We start from the raw sequence: 16,546 nt of genomic DNA, 5'->3' as shown, positions 1-16,546 counted from the left end.
TCAAGTCATTTAACCCTGCTTGTTTTATCTGCTGAGAAAGGAAATGGCAATTCACTCCAGGTTTTGCCCAGAAAACACATGGACAGTATGGTCCACAGGGTCATGAAAAATCCAACACAACCGAACAACAATGTACCAAAAACATTGCACTAAATCCAGGAGATATATAGAAAGACAAAAACAGTCTTTAAGGAGCTCACAATCGAGGAAATGACAACATACAAATAACTATGTGCAAATAAGATATTTGCAGAATGAAATGGGAATAAGTATTAAAAGGTATCAGGAAAGGCTTCCTAAAGAAGGTGGGATTTTAGCTGGGACTTGTAGGAAATCAGGAAGCACAGATGAAAAGGGAAGAAACTCCTATGCCTGGAGGGGCAGGCAAAGAAATGCACAAAGTTGGAAGATGGAGACTTTTGTGCAAGAAATAGCAAGGAGATCAGAATCCAGATCATTGAGTTTGTGGATAGGAATAAGATATAAGAAAACTAGAAAAGTTGGAAGAGGCTACACTTTGACTAGCTTTAAGAGCCAAACCCTACCAGTTTAATGAATTGAAGAGTAAAATATATTTTTTTACATTATATCTGTATTTTCCTAAAGAAAACAATCAGAAAGGATACTTTCTATGTCTTAGAGCTGTAGTGGAAAAAAACCATAATAAAAATTCCTGCAGATATATTGGAAAACCACATTAACATTTTCTATTTTATTGTATTTTTATTTATTTTGTAAATTACCTTTTAATATGGTTTGGTACACTCAGAAGAGTTGGGCAGATTGCAAGCTGTGGGTGCATGTTTGGCATCTCCACCTTAGACTCTTCATATATCTCAGTCACCTCAGATCACACATTAGCTATTTTACTAAAATATGGCCTATGTTTTAATTGTCTTATCCTCACTGGATAGTGGGACATTGGGGAAAACATTCTGATTGCTGCCCATTTGTTGCCTTGAGACACTGAACTTATCCCTATTCATCTACCTCATGGTAAGTTATTTGATATCTCTAAATATATATAAAAAAAATAAGTCATGAGTAAAGGAACATGAGCTATCCCAGTGCTAAAGAAACCAACTTTGTCTCTAAGATCTGATTCCTTAAGCTAATAGGCATGTGGGACTCTCTTATTTTGAGGAGCTAAAGAAAGTACCAGTTGTTAATTTATTAAGAGGAAAAGTCACTCCAAGCTAGAAGAGAACAAAGGAGGAGAGATAAGGTTAGAGAGTGAAGCCTTTCTAGGGACATATTATAGATGAATAAAACACAAATTACTTAAAATGTGCCAGACACTGGCATGGAGCTGTACCTGCCTTCAAGGAGTTTACATTCTAAGGGAGGAAGACAAAACATACAAGAGAGCTTGAAATAAGAGTTGGGGCAGCTAGGTTGCAGAGTGTATAGAAAATCAAGTCTAGAGTCAGGAAGACCTCAGTTCAAATCTGCTCTTAGACACTTATTAGCTGTGTGACCTTGAACAAACCACTTAAGCATGTTGCTTCATTATCTTTGCCAAGAAAACCCCAAATAGGATCACAAAAAGTCAGACAATTGAATAATAACAAATTGTGTACCGCAGCTATTTTTCAGTGACTGGCATCCTGGATACCTACACCTCAACTACATAATTGGTCAAGTTATTGCTTATACAGATTACTTGTAACATTTATGCAAATGCATGTCTATATACACATATGCATTATGTACATATTTGCTTATTGCATGTATATCTCTGTGTGTGTGATGCCTGCTGTATGAGGTTGAGCTATCATCCTATATGAATAATGTATGGTAGTGAACATACCATATACTCTATATAGGCATGAACATAGCTGTATATGCTGCTTCTATAATAAACTTGTTGCATGCTTTGCATGCCTGCTGCCTTTTGGTATCAATATAGGGGCTCCTCTAGAACAATAGGTATTCACAGTTGCCATTGGATAAGTTATTCTTCACTTCCCTTCCTAAAAACCCAATTGCATAGTGCTGCTGGCGCAGAATAAGACTGGCTACCGCGTTTCACCCCAGAGGTGGCTACCTTCCAGCAGCGGGTGAGTGATCCCTCTATCTCTAATGCTCTGTCCCATACTTTGGGATCCTTTGGATGGAAGGTGCTCTGAAACTGGAAAGAATGATCAGTTGGTCTGTTGCCTCCTCTCTTCCCTCCCTGCTTCCACAGATGTGTTGCCTCACGCATTTATTCCTTTATGTCTTGGTCTGTTTCACCATAGCTTCCTGCCCCGATTGACACTGATGACTATTTCTCCATCTTTATGCCCAAGATAGTGACTTTGGAGTGAGCTCCTCATTCAGGATACTTGTGAGGAGATGAGTAAAGGATGTCTATAGCTGGGCAACAATTTAGAACTGAAAAAGACTTCAAAATTCAGCTAGTCATTAGATTGCAACAGTATGCTTTAGAGTTTGAAGGAAACCTAGAGGTTCTTAGCAACCCAGCCTCCTTATTTTACAGATGATTAGCCTGAGAATAGAGGTTAAGGGACTTGCCAAGATCACACAATAGCAGAGCCAAGTTCTCAAATTCCATATGCATTGCTTTTTCTAAAATAACATTCACTGAGATCAGTTAGCACCTTTTCCATCCACTCCACTAATAAAGTTCAGCAGAAGTCTATCCACTTAAGGATATCTTTTAAATCCAGTATCTTCCCCCTTTGTTACTATTGCTCTATTAAGGATTTAAGACTCATCAGATAAAACAGAGTAAAATCCTATAGGAAATAAAAATCTCCATTACTTTCTGCTGGATAGCCAGCAAGATGAACTTTTGAGATGCATTGTTTATTCCCTTTTGAATTAGGGGGAATTGTGGCAATTCTTTAACAGCCTTTGTAGGGAATGACCAAAACCAAGAAAGAATATTCAAGTGGTTTAAGATTAGACAACTAAAAATGGTTGTAAAAAATTAAGAAAAAACAAAACAAACAAAAACCCAATAAATAAAAAAAAACAAAAAACAACAAGATTGTTTGCTTTGAAGCATCCTTTTAAAATGCTACACTAAGGACCCCTCTCCCCCCCCACACACACACACACGCACACACACCTATTCTGTAATTGTTATACTGCCACTGGGGATGGTTTTGGTAGATCTTTAATTGATCTCATGCCAATCCACCACATTCCAGGATGGGGGAAAAATGGGGTAAGGGGAGAGAGGCCTGTCCTAGAAATGTTTGTAGCAAAATCATTATGAGCTGTTGTTTCCTATCAAAACTTGATGCTTCATTTGAGCAGGATGACCTTGACCTTTGCCTGGGAGATGGTCCTCCTGGGTCTCATAGGGGAAAGCTCCAGGAGGGCTGGCTAACAAGAAATCCAAGAGGTGTATGAGCGCGCGCACACACACACACACACACACACACACACACACCACACACACACACACTTGGGTGATGCACATCCAAGTAGATTGTGAGCATAGCATTTGGGAAAGATGGAAAGTACCCCACTGAGTTCTTGGAAAATTCCATCTTGCCAAACCTTGTATAATGATTTGAGAATCCCTATGAAAAGTGGTTGCCTCTTTTATCTTTTCCAGAAAGTTTCAGGAGAAGCAACATAGATTAAGATAGTGAACTTTCCTCAGAGTTTGAGTTTAGGTCCCTCCTCTGATCCAGAATAATCATATGACCTGGGCAAGTCAATGTCTTGATGCTCTAGGAAATGTTCTGTGAATGCATATCTGCACACATATGTAAAGGAAATTTCCTGGCCAAGAATTCTCTATCACAATGAAATCACCATCTGGTTCCTATCCATATATTTCTTATGAATGAATTCAAGTGCAATTTTTTCAGCAGCCCAGTTCAGGAATTTCTCTAGCATCCTAGAGGAGAATAACAGATAGCATTTTGTTCTAGCCATAGCACATACAGCCTTTAGCAGCACAACTAAAAAGAACTGCCATGTTTCCTCAATTGTGTTAACATATACCTCCTTTCTGATGACCTGAATCTTCATGACCAGAGAAAGTCACAGAATGGGAAATCTGGACTTAGGCAAAGTTTGCTACAATAAGCCTGTTATGACTAAAGTCCTTTACTAAATTGATTCCCTTCCTTGTTGCATTAGGCTCTCTGCTAAGACCCATTTGGTATGCTCAATGTAAATTCCTTTTATAAGGGGCAGCTAGGTGACACGGGTTAGAAAACAGCCCAGTAGTCGGGAAGACCTGAGTTTTTAAGTCTCACCTCAAACTTTGTAACCCTGGGAAAGTCAGTTAAACTTTGCCTCAGTTTCCTCATATGTAAAAAGGTGATACTAATAGTACACCCTTCCCCTGGTTTTTTGTAAGGTTGTTTTAAAAAGCACTGTATAAATGCTAATTATCAAATTTGCTGAGCTTTATCACAAAAAAGGGGAGGAAGAGAAATGTCATTTATTATTATTTTTAACACAGATTTATTTCCCCCTTTTTTATCACATTAATATACATATTTATGAAATAAAAGCATTTTCACCCAATGGCAGCCATGTACCTAACCCTCCTTTAGCAAACTCCAGTGAGGATTAAAGGGAATAAGATGAAGACTTCAAATAGAACCTGCCCAAGGCTTATGCCTCAGAGGTACCCTGACTGCCCCCAAATGAGTTCACTGTTATCTTATGTCCATGGCCATTACAAATGTTTTAATTCCGAGGTTTATCTATCTCCCCAACTAATGACAGATCTTTCTTGAAGACATTCATCTGTCTTCCTTAGGTTACCTGGAGTTTCATGGATTTGACCAGAAAAGCCTGACTTAATGATTTAAAGAGAAAAGCTTTTCTGAAAGTTGAGGGAATGATAAACCTATCATTACCTGAGTAATGTGAAAAAACATTCTGATGACCTGTCAATATGATTTGGGAGAGAAACTTTCAGAAAATGAAGTGATATAAGGAGAACTGACATGCCAGATGTCATATGTCCAAAACCAGGAATGGACATGATCTATTATATAGTCAGTTCAGTCACACTAACCAAACTCTTTGAAGACTTAATATTCATTTTTATTTTGACCATATATAATTCCCTGTTACTTATGTGAATTTGTTTGTATTTCTTGATTTTCTGTTCATTAGTATTTTCTTCCCCCTCACCCAGTAGATTATTTAAAAATCCTTTTTTTTCATGTATTATTTGGCTTATTTTGTTTCCTATTTTATTTTTATAATACATTTATTTTTATAATTTTGTGGAAAAAATCTAATAGGGAGAATATTTTTGAAATTCCACTTAAAATTATCATCGATAGTGAGAGATCAGAACATTTAAGAGCAAGGGAATAAAATCTAGACCACAGGAAAAAATCTGCCAAATTACTACTTCCTCATTACTCTGAAATCAAGCCTTTCTATGCCTCAAAAAGGCAGATCCCTTTCTAAAAGTATGGGACTCAATATAACACTCCCCAAGCCAAATCGTCAGAGTGTTCCCCACATTTCTACCCAAACCCAAGTCCTAGTCTGACTACTGGGTGGGACTTTTGACAAGCCGAAGTCTTTTCTCTTAGTCTTTATATGGATAAAATAATAACGTCACTCAATATTTTCTCTATTTAATTCAGATATTGGGACAACAAAATAAGATAATTGATATGAAAGCATGTTGAAATATAGAGTGCTATAGAAAGAAATGGTAAATGGTTATATTGTTTTTAATAATAAATATACATAGTCCTCCTCTAGTCACGGGTCTAGATGAAACTACCATAGAACATCTTACTCAATCACTTTTCCTAAACAACTCCATCAAATGGAATGTCCTTTCCCTCCTCAAGCCTTTTTAAAAGTAAATTTTGTTATTTTTTATTTATATATCACCTAAATTTCTCACTCTATCACTCCCCCTGCCTCTTCCAGAGAGTCATCCTTTACAATGTAAAATCAAAAAAGACAAGTATAATTCTGCTGCAGAGCTGTACAATAACATTTCCTTTCCTTTTAGGAATTATGGTACTTTGAATAGCATTTTAACATTTAGTGCTCCATGCCCATTGTCCCTCACATCTGAAAAGCAGCATACTCAATCTCTTTGCTTTGTTTTGCCAAATCTTAAAGATCATTGAGGAAGGAATTGTTATGGCTTTCTTAATCAAAAGCTCATTTTGTGAAATTATTGTCAAAACAAAAATTCCTTCTGCTTCCATTTGAATATATTTCTCTCATCAGAGGAGGGAACCAGGAATAGATAGCACCCACCACACGAAGCACCCTTCAAGATTGTGGCACAGTGTCTTCTTTTCCTTGTCTTTCCCCCTTATCTCAGCTCCCCCAGGTCATCTAACTTTTCCTCTTTGTTCTTGCTATCTTCTGCAGACATTGTGGTGATTTCCATCCTTCCAAAGTCATGTGGGAATCCAGTTCAATTTGAATATCTTACTACTTACTATACATGGAGGTCTTACCACTGTACAACAGTCACCCCTTGAACTTCTAACTTCCTTACTACTGAAGTCACTTGTTGATTCAATTAAACAAGTATTCCTTTGCTGAAACAAAGAAGGAAGAAAGGGAGGAGGAAAAAGCCTCCCATCTCTTTCAAACTATGCTTTCAGCCAAAGAAAATTTTTCAGTAGCAAATGTGAAAAATGCCTCAATGGCCTAAGAGATGGTATGATTCCCAAGTCACTTTAGTTGATGGGTTAGAATAAAAGGAAAAAAAGAGAAATGGGAAGGGGGTTAGGGGAGGAGGAAGAGAGTGCTTCAAATTGACTGGATTAAAAGCAATTACTTTTTCTGATCCTGGAAGTTTGAGATTGATGCCCAAATCAACAGGGAAGGGAGAGGCACAAAGAGAGAATAAAATTTATCCCCAAACTGGGATAAAACCAAGCAATCAAAAAAAAAAAAGAAGAGGGTGTGGAAATTTCCAGAAATGATCTGGGCTTTTAACAATTGAAATTGAACTATCCCTTCCCACCAAGCCATACTGAGCCAGAGATCATGGGCATAGTCCCATGGTTCAACCACTCTCTGTTCCTCCAATTTTCCATAGAAGATTATCCCCAATGAAAAGCCCTCAGGTAAGTGGTAGGAGTTCTGGGTCACCTGACCAGTGCATGCTTTGTTGATTAATGTCTGAAAGTGAATTGAACAGAATCAAAGCATGTCAACAGCATGTTAATTTAAAAATACACACATTACACAAAGTGGGAATTCTTCCTTTTGTGTATGTTTGTGTGTACCTTTAAAGAAAATAATAAATATTAGATTTGCATGACCTTTTAGGTTCCTGGTCATAAGATAGCCATAAGACTGAGGAGATGTCTCTGGAATATGGAGCACTAGTCAGATGAGAATGGGAATGAAATGGGTGTTCGTGAGCACATGGGCCATGAAATAAAAAGTTCCTTCATTCTGCTGAATTACATTTACCAAGTCTTTTGGGGGGAAAAACACTTTGTCTACACACAAGGATGTAGTCACATGCTATCTCTGGAACTTACCTTGCCTATCTGAGCTTTTAATCATAGTATTCTATTTCATATCAAGATCACCTGCTAGAGGCATCCTGTCTTCCTCCTTAGCTAATATCCATTAGTAGTTCAGTTGATCTCTTAGGCTGCTCTGGTCACCCTGCTTTAGGCACCATGGGATGCTCCATACTGAAATGTCAAAAGACTTTTCCTTTTCTTCCTCACCCTCACCCTGAACTTCTGTGCCTCTCCAAGCATCACGCATGTATGGAAGATACCACTAGTCCTAGACCTCGTCCTTCATTAATGCTTAAAAATTAGGAAGGAGGAGGGGAGAGAAGAAAGTATGTACACCTCAAAAAGGTCATGTAAGGAAGTTCCCCCTCTTAGTGCCTATAGGGTGAAAATGACTCATAACAAGAAGCCCTGTGACTCTGCAAAAAATCATCTTGATAACAGCTTGTCTGAACACTGGAGGTTCTCCCAGGCAGGGGGCTGCTGCCATTAGTGAGAGGTAACTTTGATCCTTGGTGAATTCCTTAGTATCTTATTCCTTTAGAGGGAAGAACAGCAAATGAACAAGCTTAATGACCTGTTTCCTTTCCTTAACCCCCATGGCAAGCTCATTAGCAAGATGGCCCATCCATTTGCAAATGACATTGGCTAATGGACTGAGGTGGACAGTGCTACCATTCCCAGCACACATAGTCCCCTCTAACCACTATGGTATTGTTTTTGTTGTTGTTTAGCAATATAGGCGAAACTTGGAATGGAGTAGGTGAAAGGAAGGAGGATGGGGAAGCAAAAGTAGTCAGATACATGGTGAAGTTATTGAAAACAAATCTAAGGGGCATTTAGGTAGCACAATGGATAGAGCACCAGTCCTGGAGTCAGGAGGACCTGAGTTCAAATTCAACCTCATACACTTAATATCTAGCTTGTGACCTTGGGCAATTCAACTGCATTTGCTTTGCAAAAAAAAACCCCAATAAACAAATCTAGGGTCTTTTCCATTGGATGCTACTCTTTATCTTCAGGGGATGGGCTAGCTGTAGGTCTTATTAAACAACTGCAGATTCAGAAATATAGAGGGAAGAACTCTAAAATTTAGAATTTCTAATTTATTCATCAAAAGGGATGAGGGGAAGAGTTGGTACTATACCTGATACTGGAACTAAGATGACTCAAGTTCAGATCCTACCCTATTTACTGAACCCTGGGCAAGAAGTGTGACCTCTGCTTGCCCCAGATTCCTCAACTGTGAAATGGGGATAATAATTACACTCACCTTTCAGGATTCTGTTGTAAGGATCAAAAGAAATAATATTTATAAAGTGCCATATAAATGGTAGCTATTATTATAATTATCTGGAAGAGAGTGTCTCTCAATCCTTAGATGAGCAGAACATCAATGTGTCTTACTCTTATACTCATTTGTACTTATCTCTTATTTAGTATCTATGACTTTTTCCATACCTGCAAGTGGATAAGTAACTATCTTATTCTTTAAAAAAAAAACTTCTAGGGACAAAGATTTCATGGCCTCCTACAATTTATAAAACATCCTATACAGGAAAATCTTTCACATAGTCAGGGATCTGCTGGTAAAATGTTTGCTACGTAGGGAAGAACAAATGAAACATTTTTTTTTGAGGCTCTCAGGGTTAAGTAACTTGCCCAGGGTCACACATGCAGAAAGTATCTGAGGCTGAAATTGAACTCAGGTCCTACTGATTCCAGGGCCAATGCTCTATCCACTGCACTACCTAGCTGAAATATTCTTCAAGTTTAATCTACATTGTTAACATGTTCTTTTACCATTTTCTTACATCTAACGCATCAACAAAACAATAAACCAAGCTCTAATTTGTAGGGTTTTCTTATTTCCAAAGTATCAGTGCTCACACTGAAAATTTAACAAGTGCTTTGTGCACACCTCTTATATCTACTCGAAATTTTTCGTCCCATAGATAAGTCTAGTGTAACCTAAAGATTCAAAAACCTGATCTTGGGGCATCTAGTGGAGCAGAGAGAAAAAGACATGGGATTTACTCATCAAAATCGTGAAATAAGGGGAAAAATGAAACAAGTACAGTTTCAGGAAATGTTGATACCAACAACAGGCAAACCACTAAACCAGATAGAAAGAAGCTTGTGAGCATCTATTCTAGTTTTTCCCTCTGTAATAGAACAGGATAGATGACATACCATTCTAAGATGAAAAAGAATACAACTAATGTAAATATTTTAGATACAGACCAGATGATCACTGAGCTTGTTTAGTATTTCTTATGCATCCCCAACCCTTATGCATTCTCAATCTTCTTTTGAGTGTATCTGATTTTCCTGCAAGTAAATTTTAGGAATTGTACCCTAACATCCATTCAGAAAATTTCAAGCCATGTGACATAGGAGTGATATGCTCCTAGAAGCATCACTTGGGAATCTGGGGCTGGTTTTGTTGTTTATTTTTTTAAATTTAAGTTTAAAAAGGTTCTATTATGAAGTCTTGCGCAGAAGCTTTAGTTGGGATTGGGAATGTTTATGGTATATGAGGTCATCCCTAACTCTATCACCAAATGGGTAGCCAAATAATTAACCAGAAATCATCCTGCTTTAAGAGCCAAGATTACAGACCAAGCCCTTTCTGGTTTAAAGCCTTTTCCTAGCATTGTCTGTACCTAGTCATTCTTCATTATCTCTTCCCAACAAGCTGGGAACAAAACAATCTGATTTCCAAAGAGGAAGCACCACCACCACCTTGGAACCAAGTTCTGTGGGATGCCTACTTTCTACCTTCTATTAAGGGGCATATATTCATGTCTCACTGGTTTAGGGCTTTTGTTCATTTTTAGCACTTGTGATATTTATTATTTCCCAACAGTCCCCATCCTCAGCCCAGCCTTATCATAGATCATCCAACCCTCCCTCTCTCAGTACTTCTTCCCAAGCCACCTAGTTACCTTGACTAAAGTCAAGTTCTAGAGTAGTCCACAGGAATTAAAACTCTGACCTGATGACTAAAAGAGCCTCCTTTCATGGGTAAGTAAGGTCCTGTACAATCTGAATTTCCTCCCCCTTCCCCTACCACCTTCAAGGCACTATCCACAGGTTATCAATTCCCCTGGTTTCACCCAGCTCCATTCATTGTCCCAGCCCATAGAAACTTCCATAACAAGGCTTCCAGACTCAGGGAGTCCTGTGCAAATCTGTCCCTCCCATGGAAGATGGTGGGCAGAATAGTTTGCTTCTTTTGCCTGTATAGAACTGACCCCCTCCCCCCTGTCTATCTATCTGTCTGTCTGTCTGTCTTTCTGTATGTTTGTTGCTTGTCCTTCTTGCAGGGAAAGTCGCTGGTGGGCAAGCGTCTCACGGGGCTGATGCAGTCTTCCTGACGGTTCCTCCAGCTGAGCCGGGAGCCGCTGACCACATGGGCGGGCGGAGGCGCTCCACATCTGCTGAGAGACTAACCTCAAGGGGCGAATTGGTTAATGTGAAAGAAAAAGAGTGAGGGGGAGAATGAAGGGGAGGAAAGGAGAACAGGCCTAGGACTGGATAGGGTAGAAAATAAAGAGGAGAAAAAGAAACCAATAGCAGAGCTGCTGAGATGCTGCTTTATAGAGTTTACAGCAACATTTTCTTAACCTGTATAGCTTTGTCATATCACTCTGTTCTCCATGAGGTCTTTGTTTCTAATCACCTGAATTAAAAGAAGAATGCCTCACTGGGGACAGAAGTTTTTGCAGGGCCAAAGGTTTCCTGCTAGCAATTATTACTTGCTATCATTCTCATTATTATGGCTATTGCTCTTATTATTATGATTACTACTGTCCAAAATATCCTCCCTTATGGGAAAAGAGAGAAAGGGGACCTGGACTGAGAATAATCAGTATTAAAAACCATTCTCCCTTTTCTCTGGCACACACATACTGTAATAGATATAGCCTGCTACTGTCACAACCACCTCCTTACCTCCATCTATCCCTATCTTGTGGCTTCCTAGACATAATAAAATAGTCACTAGAAGCCACTTCCACTTAAGAAGTATGATTCATTTCTTCTGCATTCAGAATCCACTTGGGGTTCTCTTCCCCCAAACACTCAAGCCCATCACTTCCTCTCAGACAAGCATATAGGACATGTTCCAATTGCCTTTCTCTTTAGTTGTTGTCTCCTCATCCAAGGAAATTGAAGCATTCTTGAGTCTTTCTCCAGAGAAAGCATCAGTGCATAAAGAAGAGCCATGAATTTATTTAAGGCCTGAAAGAAGACTTGTCAATTTATCATATACTTCTTACACTTGTTCAAAGCATGTTCCCTACCATTTTATTCAAAAACTAAAGTTTGGAGGAAACTCTGGGGATATTGGAGATCTCCAGGTTTCACCAACCCAAGAGAAAGATGAAAGGAGGGGAAGATTCCCAGTCTTGGGGAGTCAGCTCAACAATTCCCCTATTCAAGTTGGGTTGGGTATGGTCAAAGCTCTCAAAAATGACTTGACCATGCCCAGAAGTAGCACTAGTGGGAGGAAAATTGACATCTCAATACGGTGATGAACACATAAGAATTAGAGATAATGAAACAACAAAATAATGCCACTTATTTGGTGGGAAAACTAAAATAATAGAAGATTTCTTCAAAATCTCCTTGCCCCTATGAATGTCATAAGCAACCATTTGCCAGAATGACACTCTCCCTAATGACCCCCATAAAAGACCCCCATTTAATACTGATAAATATTTAGCCCAATAAGACTAAGCTTTTCTATGTCAATTGCTCAGTCATCTCTCTGATTTATTTTCATCCATATCCCTTTAGATATGATAAACAAAAAGCAATAGAAAAAATATTTGTCATTTGTGATTTTTTGATTCACATATGCAATCACTTAATGGTAACTAAAGGATGCATTCAGACTTCACACACCACTACTACCACCCCTCAACTCCATTTTGTTAATTGTTTCATTTCTTACCTAAATTGTTAAATCAGTACTCTGTAATGGGGCTTATTTTATCCAGTCAGTTCTCATGAGTTCCAGTTTTCCATCTTCCTTGGTTGAGCTGTCATAGGCATCAGCAGAATTCCAGTTTCCAATATTTCTGTGCCTCAGTTTCTCTTAGCTACAAAATGGAGAAATAAGTATATTTGCTCCCAATTGGTGGGCTTAGTGGGAAATCATGCAATAATTATAAACATTCTCAGAGCACTTTGGAAGGTAATATAAAGAAGTAAACTTAGGCAGGAAGGGAACGAACCTGAAATTTTGTCCCATATGTGGCAGTAATAGCAGATTGCCAAAAGGGGCCATCAATTCAATGGGCCCCAGGATATACTCTGCATCAGAGAATGAGTAGAAGCAAACTACAGAGGTGGGTGGGGTCTGGGATACAGATGTAAAAATGTGTCCCTTCCTGGAGTTTTTTAGTAAGGATCAACCCCAAATAATTTAGACACTGCATGCCCTCTCCTTGAGCACAGCTATGGGGAAAGGCCATAGGGTCCTTCTTATATTCTTCTGTGTGCATGAATTGCTTGAGGCAAATATTCTCATTTGACTTTTGAGATCTCCCTCCCAGCTTACTGCTTTTCACACCCTGCTTGCTCTCACATACAACTAACTCATTTCTGAGACCACCCAGAGAGCCAGCTAGCATGTCCCCCAGGTCCCAAAGCATAACACGTCACCTTCACTGCCTTCAGAATAGTCATCAAAAGCAAACAGAACTTCCTAGTGACAAAGGAAAACCTTGAAAGGGAAAGTGCTAAAGGTAAATCAGTGAAGTCCTCCACAATTGGTCCCTGAGCACAGGCAATACAGTCTCTTTTCTCAAGTCCCAAGTGTCTTGCTTCCTATAAATTGTGTTTCCTGGCATATTTTAATGACTCTGACATGGGCTTTCCAGACCAGGTCATTATCAGAATTATCTGCTCTCTTTTTAAATTAAAACTCCATTGGATAGATGGGATTCCCTAACTTGAGATCTTGAACTCAGACATTGTTACTAACCTTAGCCAGGGCTCTGGGACCCCCTGAAGTCTCAGTCAAGAACAGTTGTCCTCTGATCTTTGTGAACTTGTCACATTTGAGAAAGCTCTAGCAGTCCAAGGAGAGGAAGGTAAAGGAAAGATCACCTAAGTTTCTTAAAGTGAGTAGTCTTGAGTTCCTTAAGTGAAGGATATATGTCATATCCACCCTTCTTAAGGCAAGGAAGATACCAAACTGCCTTGTTCCCCCTACATCCAACTAAAGATTATCTATGACAGATTCCCAAAGGCATTCTTATACAAGGTAGGGTATGGGTTGCCACTGCTGAATATGGTACAAAGACAACATGGAAGTGTTGTCTCTCATATAAGGCTATATCCAGAGTCTCTAACCTTAGGTGAGGCTCTCCACTAATCTGACCTCTATGTATTCCCAGAAGCCCTGTGGGGGTAGAACCAAACCAGAATCAAAATAAATTTCTTATTGCTCCTCTATCCCTTTCATCCCTACCTTCTGGGAAAGCACTGAATATATTCAGTGGACCCAAACTTTAAACCAGAGACACTTCCCAATGCTAGGGTACAATAACAAACGACAATGGTACCCTGAGGTAATATTAAGAGAAACAATCTCCATCCATCCAACAGGCAAAGTAAATTCTCAGGATATCAGTGCACTAAGCAGATTTTCTAGAATAAAAAGATACCATCTCCAATGGAAAGAAAGTAATAAAAAAAAAAAGAATGGGTTACCAGTAGGCAAATTCCTAATTTCTTCTGGGAAGATTCCATTGCTGATAGTATAATATCAATACCAATAGAACACAACAACATTTATTAATTACCTTCCTCCTACAGAACATTGTGTTAGACTTTGGAGGAAGTATCAAATTTAGATAAACTTAGATAAAACACCATCCCTGTCTTTGAGAACTTTATAGTCTAGCAGAGGGATAAATAAGACCCACAGAGAAATAACTGTAATACCTAGTTATGATCAACACATTAGAGAAGGATTTAAAAAACATGCTTTTAGAGGTCTGAGGGAAAAGGTAATTTCCAACAAAAGGGATCAGAAAAGGCTCCTGGAAGACATGATATTTGAGTTGAACTCTTAAAGGATCAAGTAGGAATTCATAAGGAATCAGATATATGCTTCTCTGAGTTGGCATGGTGAGGAGGGGTCCCCGGGCATCCAGAAAGTTGTGCCCTGCTGGTTCTGCTAAAAAAAGTTAGTATGAACCAAAACAATGTAGGACCAGTTGATCTGAATGGATTTCCCATCGCCACAGGTCAGCCAAATCAATATCTTCCATTGACTGGGAATTTGCTAGTAGTATCCTGAGTTCTCTCTATCAAAACTAGAGCCCACCCAGTGAGACTCCAAATTGCTGCTCGTACTCTAGGGAACCCAATAGAAGCCCTGGCAATAAAACTCTTCCCAGTCAGTAAACTTGGTATGTTCAAACTACCTCACCTCCTAGTTGATACACTAGGAAACTGCCACCCGCTTATTTTCTTTGCTGTTTTGCCTTCTTTCCTTTTTAATCCGTTTCCCTCCTGTCCCTCTTCACATGCATGGATTTCAAAATTTATTTCTGAGATCTATATGAGGAGGCTAGAAAGGGACTAAAGACTTTAACCTCTCACTCTCTTTAGCAAATTTTCACAAAACTTCCTCTTCCCACTGAGCCATTGCAGTGAGTGACAATTAAGGTGTTCAAGTTCTCTAGGCAAAAGTAATGATGTGCCCCTCAAAAGTGCAGTGACCTCAAAGTCAATCATTAATAAATATCATGGTCTGTAGTATGGACAAGTAGTAGACAAACGATGCAATATTTACCCAACCTGTGATTCTGCCAAAGAGTTGCCAATGCCCACAACCTAGAAGTTTGTTAACTACATCTACAATGGTATTAAGGCATTATTGGATAGTACCAAATGGCAGTTCTAGGGTCATAATGTAGTAAAGTAGACACTGTAGCAATAAAGTACCACAGGGTAGTACAGTGGAACTTTGTCAGAAAGCCTTGGAAAAAAGCTATAGGGGGGCTTTTCATGGAAGTAGACAAATAGAGATCTAGTCAAATATACAAGGGGAGGCATCAGAATTCAACAGCATAGGTCAGATTCAAGTATTAAAAACTCTACCTTTTATTTGCTGTGTGGTAAAAGGACATGTCTGAATGGTGGTCTCCTCTGTACTGCATGTGGTTCTCAGTAATTTATTGTTATGGACTTTGGGGGCAATTGGACTCCAGAACCAAACTGGCTAGTATGGTCTGAAAATAAATAACTTTAACCCCACCGCCTACCCAGCTAATTCTGTATGACTGGATGGGTGGGGGAGCTGGCTTTCTTGGGCAGTGATTTATCTCCAGCAAGACATAATATTCCCCCACACATCCAATTATCTGTTTTCTTTCGCCTGAAACAAACAAAAGGGGGGAAAAAAGCCATGTGCCCAGCAGCTTGGAAATTCTAAATCAGTGGCATGCCCTGGTTTCTCCTAAGAAGGTACTGTGTGTCACTGGGAACTTAGGATCTCTAGGCTTTCATGATTAGGTGATTTCTTTTCCCAACTGTTTATGCTCAGACATAAACCTGACTACCTACTAAGCCATAAGAGTAGTTGGAGATGTCACAGATCTGCCCTTGAATAAAGTCATAGGCTTAAACACTAATGCAGACTGAGCGTTGAGCAATGAGAATTCACTTTTCTTGAGTGATGAACAGTCTCATCACTGACTAAAGCCTCGGGCTTCAGGATATTAGGCTGCCTATGAATGAGAAAAACAAGCAAGACTATAGAAACACTGGGAAAAAAATCTCAAGACTAGCTGCTCTATTAATGAAGAGAATGTCTTCCAATGAAGGACACACCATGTTGGCAGAAACTTTGTTACCAGAGGCAAAAAATAATATAGGGGGCAAAAGGGTTCTCTCAGAGTACTATCAATCTTCTCCTGGGGATGTCTACCATCTTGGGAGAAAAACTCTCTCCCAGAAAGAGTCTCTGATGAAGAGACTCTTATTTGATAGGAATTTCAATTTCTAGTAGTTTCATTTTCTTTCACACACAAAGCATTTAAATGTCATTAGTTGGTGGGGTAGGGGCTGCAGGA

The 16,546-nt window shown here is 39.1% G+C and overlaps 1 protein-coding gene across 3 annotated transcripts in view; it reads left to right on the top strand.

Moving 5' to 3' along the window:
* Positions 1-15,930, top strand: part of RGS6 (regulator of G protein signaling 6) — a 684,015-nt gene extending 668,085 nt beyond the window's left edge. For 2 of the 3 annotated variants that reach the window (XM_074235802.1, XM_074235801.1), the window contains one exon: positions 10,778-10,909. In XM_074235802.1, the coding sequence (XP_074091903.1) occupies positions 10,778-10,828 (51 nt within the window). In that variant the 3' untranslated portion in view covers positions 10,829-10,909. Of the gene's footprint in view, positions 1-1,993; positions 2,061-10,777 lie in introns of all 3 variants that reach the window. The other variant, XM_074235808.1, reaches the window with a different exon arrangement.
* The last annotated feature ends 616 nt before the right edge of the window (positions 15,931-16,546 follow it).

The sequence above is a fragment of the Macrotis lagotis genome, chromosome 4 (genome assembly GCF_037893015.1).
Source record: "Macrotis lagotis isolate mMagLag1 chromosome 4, bilby.v1.9.chrom.fasta, whole genome shotgun sequence".
Taxonomy (NCBI): Eukaryota; Metazoa; Chordata; class Mammalia; order Peramelemorphia; family Peramelidae; genus Macrotis; species Macrotis lagotis.
Note: the sequence above shows the minus strand (reverse complement) of the source record. Positions and strands in the feature narration are given on the sequence as shown.